At 33.4% G+C, this 13,785-nt stretch overlaps 1 protein-coding gene across 2 annotated transcripts in view; it reads right to left on the bottom strand.

Moving 5' to 3' along the window:
• Window positions 1-5,855: 5,855 nt before the first annotated feature.
• LOC148622988 (U3 small nucleolar RNA-associated protein 15 homolog) overlaps window positions 5,856-13,785 on the bottom strand; it is a 50,388-nt gene continuing 42,458 nt past the window's right edge. For both annotated transcript variants that reach the window (XM_088573405.1, XM_088573406.1), the window contains 6 exons: window positions 10,114-10,198; window positions 8,987-9,136; window positions 8,226-8,321; window positions 7,016-7,149; window positions 6,740-6,798; window positions 5,856-6,299 (listed from right to left, as the gene is read on the bottom strand). In XM_088573405.1, the coding sequence (XP_088429531.1) occupies window positions 6,076-6,299; window positions 6,740-6,798; window positions 7,016-7,149; window positions 8,226-8,321; window positions 8,987-9,136; window positions 10,114-10,198 (748 nt within the window). In that variant the 3' untranslated portion in view covers window positions 5,856-6,075. The remainder of the gene's footprint in view (window positions 6,300-6,739; window positions 6,799-7,015; window positions 7,150-8,225; window positions 8,322-8,986; window positions 9,137-10,113; window positions 10,199-13,785) is intronic.

Here is a 13,785-nt window from a genome sequence, read left to right as displayed (position 1 = left end):
ATGTAATGAGTATATAAGCAATAAGTCGTGTAAAAATCCCGAGTTAGACCACTGTTTGTATATGCAGTTTACAGATAAAATTTTTACAGCATTACTCAAGTTTGATATTAAACAAATTCAAATGATTTTATCTATATTTTTAATTGCTTTTAATTGGACCCTCAACGAAACCGCATCAAAGGAAAATTCTTAAATTGGTGTAAAATTTCACAATAATTTACTCTGACCTTGTTCGATAAAATCCATCAAAATTCCGCGACTATAAGTCACAAAATTGTTGTATTTAATTCAGGCTTAAGCTATTAATTGATTTTCAATTAATTCGTCTTGATTTTATCGAACGTAAATATTTTAAAACTTCAAAGTTGGATTTCAATCGCTAAAAATATGACACCTAAATACAAAATATAAAATGTCACAATTTTCAATATATTACATGATTTCGATACCAAACAAAATATAATCATAGGAATTTTGCAGACTTCTACATTTTACTTACTGCAGTACTAATTTTTATTTCAATTATAAAGTGCTCAATCTAATTAAATCTGTCAAATTGCGTATTTTAATCAGTTTGAAAGCACAGTGAACATTTGACCATTGTAATTTTTCCTATGATAAATCAATTTACCAAACCAAAGCACAATTTTCATACATTATTGAATACACAATAAAGTTGATAATAAAAAAACTTTTTAAGACAATAATCCAATATCTTTGTTAGTATAAATTGTAAATGAATATTTTCCTTGACTGTGACTCTTAATATTATTATAATCATTTATATGGGAATGGGTTAATACTATCATTTTTCACTTACTCCTTTGTTATATCGAGTTCAGCAGATTATAAAAGCTAAGTTACTGGTTTCACAACATATTCAAGATATTCTGAAAAGAAAGGACATTCAATTCGATTCATAAACTCACAAAATGAAAAAAAAAACAAATTGAACTAAGTGAATGTAAGTAGAAAGTAGTTTATGTGCTGTTTAAAGTTACAGCGAATCCTACATGTGGATGCTGTTTAAACACAAGGTTAGAAAGGTGGTGATATTCCTAACACTTCTCTTAGTCATAGGACGCTTATATGAATTCATAACCACATCGATGAACTAGTTGTTTCTTAAATTTTACAAAAATTGTGTTACACCTTGGAGAACGGCACATCGATGCAACTTAATCGGCAGATGTGAAGTTGAATGACATATTTTTGTTTGCCAATAAAGCGTTGCATGACCAACGGCAATTCGAAGTTAAATATTTTATCATAATTTTTTGATAGGGGATTCATCAAACACAACGACCTCGTGGTTTGTAAAATGATATCTTGTCATCAATTAATTCAATTGATCATGATTGTTGTACTTAAAATACAAAAATAAGTACAAAAACTATAGAAGTCACTGTTTTGAAATTTTATTTCAATATAATTTAAATGCTAGAAAACGGGGAAAAGACGGTGGAAAGCTTTTTACGGGTGTGTTATTTAGTTCCTTTATAAGGAAGAAGTTAAAGACTGGTATTTAATGTTTTATACAGATTTAGAAATTTTATAACCTGTTATTCTTTCACAACAGAAAGGCTTGAATTTTCACATTCAAACTTTATCAGAAAGTTTAACCCTCTTTGATGTGACAATCATTCAGACATGTTTATTGAAAGTTTACCAGGCATATAATAACTTAATTAGAATTGTAAGGCATGGATAACTATTTAATTACACTTCCCGAGGAAGGATTTTTTATATAATGCTTCCCATGGTGCAGGTTGATACTACCACAGAAGTCGAACACCGAACAATTATGATAGTATGGAGACAAAATTAAAGCTTGATATTGCTATACATTTGCAGATTGTGATTGACTGCTTGACAAATTGTAATTAAAACTTTGACCAGAGTGAAAGTGGTCAAAGAACTTAAAATGTTTAATGACATGAAATAATCATTTACATAAAAAAACCAAATATCCAAATTCTAATACCACGAACTTAGATACCCTGTCAACTCGTCCATTCAAGACAATTGTAAACATTGTTTGTTTTTAATCCATTTCTAAACTAAACCCTTTTTATGAACGCAAAATCCAATCTTCCTTTAGTAAAACAAAAGGTCACAAAAGGAAGATTTATTTTTTGACAATTTTATAGTTTATAGCTTCTGGTTTTCTACTCCCGTTGACTTAGGGACTTTGAATTATGTTCCAACAAGGATGTTCAAGACTCAATAAGCAAGCTCTTCGAACATGTTCTTCAATTCGAGTTTGATTGAAGGTCAACATTTGAGACCTGTGACATTGATGTTTGACTTAACATATCTTCAATTTAAAAACCACTTGTACATTATATATTTTATAATAATCGAAATATAAACGGATATATAGAACAGTTTCATGCGTATTTCTAAACCGACAAAAACAGTCTCTCTGAAACATCCCACTCAAGCTGCCAACATATGATTCTCACAGTAATCAATCTTTTTTTTTCATTTTTCTGGTTCAATGTAAAAAGCTCTTGAATCCCACCTTTGCCACACACACACTCCCTGGAAACTCTGTCATCAATTATAATAAAGTTATCATTCGATCAGTGGTGGGTGATGAATGCTAATCGAGATGATTTATACCAATAAGTTGGTTAATGATTCTTTCATCCTTTACTTGGCTTTGTAATTGACGAATTATCACCATTGTTATGAACAAGTTTATAATTCGATCATTTAATACATTCAACCTGGAATTATTGAGGAGTAAAACGGCAACTTGATGTCGCCTGATAAGCCAATGAAATTACAGCTTGTAATCGGCAAATAAATACATCAGAATTGACAACCCCTCATTAATAAACTGATATCACCATTATATGTGACATAGGTCCTGATCATACACTGCGGTTTGTCTCGCTGACACAGGACCTGGTCTTATATTGTGTTATGTACAAAGATACTTGTCTTACACTGGGACTTCTATTGAAGACACATCGGGAATTAAATGACGAAGGTCCTGATCATACACCGTCACTTTTCATACATTGGAAATAGTCTCATGAACATAGGTCCTGATCATACACTGCCTCATTGACAGGACTGATCATACATTGTCTCACCGACGCAGGTCTGATCATACACGGTCTCACTGGCATAGGTCTGATCATACAATGTCTCACTGGCATAGGTCTGATCATACACTGTCTCACTGATATAGATCTGATCATATACTGTCTCACTGACATAGATCTGATCATGTACTGCCTCACTGACACAAGTCCTGATCATATACTGCCTCACTGACATAGGTCCTGATCATACACTGTCTCAATGAGATAGATCTGATCATGCACTGCCTCATTGACATAGGTCTGATCATACACTGCCTCATTGACATAGGTCCTGATCATATACTGCCTCACTGACATAGGTCCTGATCATACACTTGAATTAGTCTCACTGACAAAGGTCCTAATCATACACTGTCTCACTGAAATAGGTCCTGATCATACACTGCCTCACTGAAATAGGTCCTGATCATACACTGCCTCATTGAAATAGATCTGATCATATACTGCCTTATTGACATAGGTCCTGATCATACACTGTCTCAATGACATAGATCTGATCATACACTGTCTCAGTGACATAGATCTGATCATGCACTGCCTCATTGACATAGGTCTGATCATACACTGCCTCATTGACATAGGTCCTGATCATACACTTGAACTAGTCTCACTGACAAAGGTCCTAATCATACACTGTCTCACTGAAATAGGTCCTGATCATACACTGCCACATTGAAATAGATCTGATCATACACTGCCTCATTGACATAGGTCCTGATCATACACTGGAAATGGTCTCACTGACATAGGTCCCAGTCATACACGAAAGATTATTTCTCACTGATACTGGTTCTTATTACATACTAGTTTTTTCATACTGACATAGGTTCTGATCATAAACTGCCTCATTGACATAGATCTGATCATACACTGCCTCATTGAAATAAGTCTGATCATACACTGTCTCACTGACATAGATCTGATCATACACTGTCTCACTGGCATAGATCCTGATCATACACTGTTTAACTGGCATAGGTCCTGATCATACACTGTCTCATTGACATAGGTCCTGATCACATACTGTCTAACTGGCACAGGTCTGATCATACACCAGAAATGGTCTCACTGACATAGGTCCCAGTCATACGTGAAAGATTATATCTCACTGATATAGGTTCTTATTATATACTAGGTTTGTCACACTGACATAGGTTCTGATCATACACTTCCTTATTGACATAGATCTGATCATACACAGCCTCACTGAAATAAGTCTGATCATACTGTCTCACTGGCATAGGTCATGATCATACATTGTCTCACTGGCAAAGGTCCAGAGCATACACTGTCTCATTAACATCAGTCCTGATCATACACTGCCCCATTGACATAGATCTGATCATACACTGCCTCATTGAAATAAATCTGATCATACACTGCCTCATTGACATAGATCCTGATCATATACTGTCTAACTGGCATAGGTCTGATCATACACCAGAAATGGTCTCACTGACATAGGTCCCAGTCATACGCAAAAGATTATATCTCACTGATATAGGTTCTTATTATATACTAGGTTTGTCACACTGACATAGGTTCTGATCATATACTTAAGCTTTTATCACAGACATAAGCCCAAGTCATATACTTAAGCTTTTATCACAGACATAAGCCCAAGTCATATACAAGATTGTCTCACTAACATAGGTACTTATCTTATCCAAGGGTTTGTCTATCTGATATAGATTTCTTCCCAGTTAGATTCACACAAAGGTCCTGATCATACACAACCTCACTAACTTAACGTAGGTGCTGATCTTACAGAGCTTATTTACTTACATAGATCTCATCATACAGTCACATTGGAATAGGTCCTGATCTAAGGTGAGCAAGGATACAAACTAGCAACTGTAACAGGCATGTTGAAAGCTGTTCATTAAAGTTTTTTTTAACATTCAGTGTTAGTTTTACTTATGGTTTCAGTCTCTTAGTTTGATTCTTTGACAATGCTTTTAAGGTTCTGTGTTTCTTGATTTCATCATAAAAATTTTTCAATTTATTTAGTTAAAAAAAATGAAGTTTCCGATGGATTAGTAGTTTAGTATTGAGATATCCTACAGAATAGCTGTAAACATGTTCATTCCCCGTGCTGTCTCTACCTATAAACTATAATACATATTCCTATGCAGCACTTTTTTTTCAATTTTCTTTGATGCACATGGATACTTTTCTTTTAGAGATAGATAGGTGCCTTATTACATACTTTTCTATTTATATGGTTTACTTTAAAATGAAAGTGCGAAGGTACAAAAGATTAACATGAACATGAACAAATGAACATTTTAAAAAAGTGTAAATAATTGCTATAAAAAGTACATTGGTAAAGGTGCATTAGTACACAATAGCGTGGAAGATTTCATTACATTCTCGATGATATCAATCAACTTACTCGAACATGGTGATAGATAAAGGAATATCAGATGTCAAAGAAAAACATCAAATTATTACCTGTAATACAGGTATTCCATAATTATCTGGAATTAAATATAGGTTAAGTTATAAACAGATAAACAGCATGAAGCTGAGACACTTAATACTGTTTATATTCACCTACACATTAAAATTAATTACTTTGAATTAAAGTTTTAAATATAAAAAAATTAAATTCAAAACAGTTTTTATAATCTCTTTTTATAATCTATGTTGCCCTTTTGCCCTTTTTTGGTTAGCAGCTAAAAATAAGTACAAGAAAACTTTACACAGGAAAGGAAATTCAGATTAATGTAGAAAACACTCAATTTATATCCTTTAATCCATATCCTTGACAAAAACTCCATCGATTTACAAACAGATGCAGTATATATGTAAATCACAGCATTCACCCCACTGATTGGTGCAACCCTCTCTGTCCTAAGTTTTCTCAGTACACTGTTCATGTAACATTTTAGTCGACTGATGACATATTGTCGTATGGTAACTTTTATCAGACAGATGTTATATCAATATACTAGTATCAAGAAGCCTGTGCTTCTACAGAAGGCGTTAATACATCCGTCGATAAATTTGAATTCTCTTCTTTGTTTTGATTGGCTGAAGCAGCAGCAAACAACATGTCCATTGTTCCCAAGGTTTCCATGAATTGTTTCATTAGCTCTACTTCCTGTTTAACAGTTACACGAAGTCTCTGTAATAAAGCATCAACCTCAGCACACTGCCCTATGTAGGAATTATACATATCTGTAAAGAAGAAAGTCATATCTCTTCAACAGGTAGAAAACACTCTTGTATATAAGATGTATAACAGCAGCATTTTTTGTAAAGCACTAAAACACTAAAAACAGTGTTACTGCAATACTTTAAATTACTGACAAATCATATTGATATACATGGTAATATAATAACATTATAAAAAAATGTGTTTTTTGACTCCACAAATTAAATTAATGTCAATACACTACACAATATCAACCTTTATAGTTTTTGGTGTATTTAAATAGTTTTCACATGGAGTAAAGATTAAGAAAAAAAATTTCAGCAGAAAGTGTTATTAAATCTGGTGATCACATATAGCATAACAAAGATTTTAGTAAATTTTAACATGGTTGCCAAACTTTGATTGTAAAATAGAAAGTCTGCAGTTAAAATGAGATCTAACCATTCAGTAGCCCAATACATACCTAATAGCAGACTAGCTACATCTGTTAGTATTGGAGTAAATCTAGGGTTACCTATGTTCCTGAAATCAAAAATGAAACAAGTTGTATACATAACACTGACAACAAAATTAAACAGGACTTAAAATGTTGGCAAACTTATTTTATTATCAGACCAGACTGCATCAAATATCTCAATCCTTCCTCACAACCCAGGTAAGGGATATCTTTTAAACCATTGTAACATGATTGAAATAAATAATTACTGTCACTAAGATAATATATTTATAATCTACTCACCTCTGTATAAACCTGATGACCAGACCTAATGATTTATCATCTCTGGCAGCCAGGGCAGGTTTCAGTCCACCACGTCGTACCAATTCTTGTATAACACTCACTGTCACTTCTGGTTCACTTCTTCTTAAGTGTAACTAGAAAATAGTCAAATATTCTCAACAAGAATTTTTCCAATTCGGTAAAGAATAGTTCCTCTACCCTTCAACTACTCATACATGAAAAGAGTAGTTCCTCTACCCTTCACCTACTCATACATGTAAAGAATAGTTCCTCTACCGTTTACCTACTCATTCATGTAAAGAATAGTTCCACTACCCTTCAACTACTCATACGTGTAAAAATAGTTCCTCTACCCTTCAACTACTCATTCACGTAAAGAATAGTTCCCCTACCCTTCACCTACTCATACATGTAAAGAGTAGTTCCTCTACCCTTCACCTACTCATACATGTAAAGAATAGTTCCTCTACCTTTTACCTACTCATTCATGTAAGGAATAGTTCCACTACCCTTCAACTACTCATACATGTAAAAATAGTTCCTCTACCCTTCACCTACTTGTACATGTAAAGAATAGTTCCTCTACCCTTTATCTACTCATACATTAAAGAATAGTTCCTCTACCCTTTCCCTACTCATACAAGAAAGAGTATTTCCATTACCCTTCACCTACTCATACATGTAAAAATAGTTCATCTGCCCTTCACCTACTCATACACATAAAGAGTATTTCCTCTACCCTTCACCTACTCATACACGTAAAGAATAGTGCCTCTACCCTTTACCTACTCATACATGTGAAGAGTAGTTCCTCTATCCTTCACCTACTCATACACGTAAAGAGTAGTTCCTCTATCCTTCACCTACTCATACACGTAAAGAATAGTGCCTCTACCCTTTACCTACTCATACATGTGAAGAGTAGTTCCTCTATCCTTCACCTACTCATACATGTAAAGAGTAGTTCCTCTATCCTTCACCTACTCATACATGTAAAGAATAGTGCCTCTACCCTTTACCTACTCATACATGTAAAGAAGAGGAATTCTACCCTCCAACCTGCTAATACATGTAATTTATAATAATAATTAAACATATTGTTTTTGTTAAGGAAGTTCTTGTAATTAAAAACTATGGATTCTGCAACTTCATAAAGTTATTCAATTGTTGCAGGTTAATTCTTCACAATGTATATTTCAAGCATACTAACTGCAGCATCCAGGGCTTTTGTGTATTCAAACTTCTTGAAGAATTTGTCATATTTTTTTAACTTTTCTTTCCGGCTATGTTCATAAACTTCATCCTCCTGAAAATGAATAATTTTTTGCTAATATAGAATTGTTGACAATACATGTTCATATAAGAGGAATCAAGTTCCTTTTTTTATAGTATGGTACATTTTAGAATGAACAAGTATCCGAAATAAACAAGCTTTCAGCATAAGTCTCCTACTAGCTGTTTACATCACTGACCCAAATACTACCTTGGATCATCAAGTATAAATCACAAACTGAGGAAATAACCTTGATTTTAAACAGAAGAAGGGATATAGACAAAGACAAGAAAGATGTTCAAATGTAACTCATCAAGGTAGACTAATATACCAGAAATCAGCTCAATATCTGCAAGCATTTACAAAAAAGTGTGGAAGACTTTTCTGGACTGACAGTCGGACAAACGGATGGAGTGCAAATCTAAAGTCCCCTTTGTCTAAAGCCGGTAGGGGACTGAAAACCAATTGAGATCATATTACAACCATGCATCTATTGAACAATAAATGTGAATCAATAATTGAATCATTCAGGTTACTAAACACTTACATACAAACAAATTTCTATTAGTTTTTTTTTCATTTCACAATATTCAAGCTGTTCTTTAATATATACTGGATATATGTATTACATTGTGTAGCAAAGATTGAAATTAATAGTGACAGAAAATATTTGTATACTGGCATCAAAGTGATTGTACCTCAGCAGGTGTGTAGGTCTGTCGTTTCATGTAATACTTGTATGAAGTTGGTCGTTTCTTTTTCCCTACACTTTCATCATCTTCTGATTTTCGTCTTTGCATAGATAACATACCCTCTGCTGTCCCAACTACCAGTAAACTATTATCAGCCTGAAAATACCAAAACAAGTAGAAAATCAGATTTTAACCTAATTTGATGATAAAGGTGTGGGGGTGCTAGAAGCTAAGCCAACTGGTGTAAGATTGCTTTAAGAAAAGGTCTGATTCCTTTATCATATATGTATCATGTGTATCAAATCAAGCAGTTTTAAAGAACATACTATACAATGGGTAAAGCATTTCAATATGCCCATGACTATTGACTCTACCAATACCCAACTGATGATGAGAATCATATTGATCAGAGCTGAAAATCAAAAATAGTTCTTCAGGAGTTTGCACCAAAAAGTACTTTAATATAATAAACCCTCAAGTAAGAGAATATTCCCACAATTTATCAGAATAACAGGAACTTAGAAATATGTTTATGGAGGAGGTAATTAAAGCAATCCAATACCTTCACATTGAACAATTTGAACTTATTATCACTGGAAAATTTAATCAGTATAACAATAAAAACATGCAGTTTTTTGTTAACTACATATCATTTCAGCTGATGCACAAGTACCTCTTAAAAATTGTCTTTGTAGTTACAACAGAAAATTGAAATATGGGGAAGGTTTTTAACATGTACTTAGAATTTGATAGTAATTATTATAGCAATTATTGAAAAGAATACATTATGGCATGCTAACTACAAAAGCAGGTGTCCCTCACATCAATTAATGGCTCATCACTTAAATCATCAACCTTATTGGTCTTTTACATTACAAATAGTCTACCATCAAAAAGATTCAACACATCATAAAATTAAAATATCTATTGAAATTAAAATTCCCACGGTTTTTTAATGCAATGAATCTTGTACCAAAAGTTTATATGTCCTGCCCAATCTTGTAAAAAACCTTGATGTTTTCAACATGGAGTTGCCTCACTGGTCTACATCCCTTTATTAAGTTACAAACTTTGCATGAATAATATATAATAGACATGATATTTGTGAGTACCAGTTGTTGAAGTATACTTACTGGTAAACCAAGACTTAGAACAGAGCCAGGTACAACCATTGTATGAACAACTTGGTAAGAACTAACATCATATATCTTTATATGTCTGCCAAAATATACAACACCTTTATTATTAAAATAACATAACTGAAGATAAAATATGTTATATCATGTTACAAATAATTTGTTAAAATAATTTTCTAATTTACAGTTAATTCCGAAATTCATGCAATGCTTTCATTATTGCCAAAAAAGAATACAACTGACTTTATATTTGATTTTAAACTCACATTATGAAAATTGAACATACACGTAATAAGTCAAATATTGGCCAAATGATCACCTCATTTGCATATAGACTTGACAATTTACAATTTCTCTCTATAAGAAAATTTCCATAGATCTCTCACAAATGTATAACAAGAAGTAGTGAGAAAAAAATTTGATCAGAGTTACACAGCTACCATTAAGGAAAAATCAAAAGTGTAAATGAAAATTTTCAGGACTGATGTTCAGTTTTATTTTACCAGAACTATATCTTATTATAATTTGCTTCACATTAAACAACGCCAGACAAATATTAAATATATTATGTAATGAAAGCTTCGTAGAACAATAATACATTCTTTCATATTTTATATAAGAATGTTGCCTGTATAAAACACTGATGGGAAGGAAAACACTTTACATGTTACAGTGAATTACAGTATAATTCTTTGGGCTGATAAGTCAGAATGCAGTCTTTGTACAAAGACTGAATTGCCAAAATGACGGTACAATTCTTTGTGCATGGGCTGATAAGTCAGAATGATGGTACAATTCTTTGTACATGGGCTGATAAGACAGAAATGACAGTACAATTATTTGTACATGGACTAATTAGCCAGAATGATGGTACAACTCTTTGTACATGGGCTGATAAGTCAGAATGACGGTACAATTCTTTGTACATGGGCTGATAAGTCAGAATGATGTCTTTGTACAAAGGCTAATTAGCCAGAATGATGGTACAATTCTTTGTACATGGGCTGATAAGTTAGTATGATGATAAAATTCTTGAACATGGGCTGATAAGTCAGAATGATGGTACAATTCTTTGTATATGGTCTGAGTAAGTCATAATGATGGTGCAATTCTTTGTACATGGGCAGATAAGTCAATATGATGGTGCAATACTTTGCACATGGGCTGATAAGTCAATATGATAGTACAATTATTTGTACATGGGCCAATAAGCCAGAATGGTGGTACAATTCTTTGCACATGGACTGATCAAGTCAGAAAGATGGTTCTGTTCCTTGTAAATGGGCTGATAAGTCAGAATGATGATACATTTCTTTGTACATGGGCTGATAAGTCAATATGATAGTACAATTATTTGTACATGGGTTAATTAACCAGAATGATGGTACAATATTTTGTACATGGACTGATAAGTCAGACTGAAAGTACAATTATTTGCACTTGGGCTAATTAAGTCAGTATGATGGTTCTATTTCTTGTACATAGGCTGATGATTCGATATGAGGATACAATTCTTTGAACATGGATTGATTAGCCAAAATGATGGTACAATTCTTAGCACATGGGCTGATTAAGCCAGAATGATGGTTCTATTCTTTGTACATGAGCTGATAAGTCAGTATGATGATTTAATTCTTGAACATGGGCTGAGTAAGTTAGAATAATGGCTCTATTCCTTGCACATGGGCTGTTAGTCAGGGTGATGGTACAATTCTTTGAACATCGGTTGATTAGTAAGAATGATAGTCCAATTCTTTGTACATGGGCTGATAAGTTAATATGATAGTACAATTATTTGTACATGGGTTAATTAACCAGAATGATGGTACCATTCTTTGTACATGGGTTAATTAATTAGAATGATGTTACTATTCTTTGTACATGGGCTGATAAGTCAATATGATAGTACAATTATTTGTACATGGGTTAATTAACCAGAATGATGGTACAATATTTTGTACATGGACTGATAAGTCAGACTGAAAGTACAATTATTTGCACTTGGGCTAATAAAGTCAGTATGATTGTTCTATTTCTTGTACATAGGCTGATGATTCAATATGAGGATACAATTCTTTGAACATGGATTGATTAGCCAAAATGATGGTACAATTCTTAGCACATGGGCTGATTAAGCCAGAATGATGGTTCTATTCTTTGTACATGGGCTGATAAGTCAGAAGGATGGTACATTTCTTTGTACATGGGCTGATAAGACAGAATGGCAGTACAATTATTTGTACATGGACTTATTGGCCAGAATGGTGGTACAATTCTTTGAACATGGGCTGATTTAGTCAGTATGATGGTTCTATTTCTTGTACATAGGATGATAATTCAGTATGCAGATACAATTCTTTGTACAGAAGTTTTATGGTCATTATCATGAACTCGTGGATCATTATGGTGTATCCATCAGCACCATGAAAACTGATTTATTCAATGGGTCATAGTTTTCCTTCCCTCGTTTGTCTACCCCAGACTTGACTTTTTATGAGCAACTCGGCGGGTGTTTCTAGAAAAGCAGAGGACGCTTACCCTACCGGTGCACCTGGTCCATGCTCCCAGTTTTTAGTGGAGTCCGAGTTGCTCATTTACTTTTGTTACTTTGTATGTATGATTTTAGTTACTTTATGTTCTTTGTTGTGTATGTTTGTTTTCCATTTCTGGTCTTTGTCCCTGGATTACATTCTTTTGATTACCGCTATGGCCTTGGTTCCCTTGATTACTCTTTGAACACAGGCTGATTAGCCAGAATGATGGCTCTATTCTTTGTACATGGGCTGATAAGTCAGTATGATGATTTAATTCTTGAACATGGGCTGAGTAAGTTAGAATAATGGCTCTATTCCTTGCACATGGGCTGTTAGTCAGGGTGATGGTACAATTCTTTGAACATTAGTTGATTAGTAAGAATGATGGTTCAATTCTTTGTACATGGGCTGATAAGTTAATATGATAGTACAATTATTTGTACATGGGTTAATTAAACAGAATGATGTTACTATTCTTTGTACATGGGCTGATAAGTCAATATGATAGTACAATTATTTGTACATGGGTTAATTAACCAGAATGATGGAACAATTCTTTGTACATGGGCTAATTGACTAAAATAAAGGTACGATTATTTGTACATGGTCTGATAAGTCAGTATGATAGTACAATTATGTGTACATGGTCTGATAAGTCAGTATGATAGTACAATTATGTGTACATGGGCTGATAAGTCAGAATGGTGGTACAATTCATTGCAAATGGACTGATAAAGTAAGAATGGTGGTACAATTCTTTGTACATGGGCTGATAAGCCAGAATGATGGTACAATTTTTTTGTACGTGGGCTAATAAGTCAGAATGAGGGTACAATTATTTTACAGGGGACGATAAGTCAGTATGATGGTACAATTTTTTGTACGTGGGCTAATAAGTCAGAATGATGGTACAATTATTTTACAGGAGCTGATAAGTCAGAATGACAATTTTTTTGTACATGTTCTGATTGTTCAATACATGTACTGGGTTTATTGGGTCTCATGGAGAAATTAAATTATAATACATTGAATTTCATTGTTTATAAATAGAGTTATGAGTTAAATTATGGCCCAAGTTAGGTGCAACAAGTCCTAAATGCCAAATACAAATTTACATTGTTTTAGTAAAAAATTA

Source organism: Perna viridis, chromosome 3 (assembly GCF_037379345.1).
Source record: "Perna viridis isolate PV_CMFRI_1.1 ecotype Kerala chromosome 3, ASM3737934v1, whole genome shotgun sequence".
Taxonomy (NCBI): Eukaryota; Metazoa; Mollusca; class Bivalvia; order Mytilida; family Mytilidae; genus Perna; species Perna viridis.
Note: the sequence above shows the minus strand (reverse complement) of the source record. Positions and strands in the feature narration are given on the sequence as shown.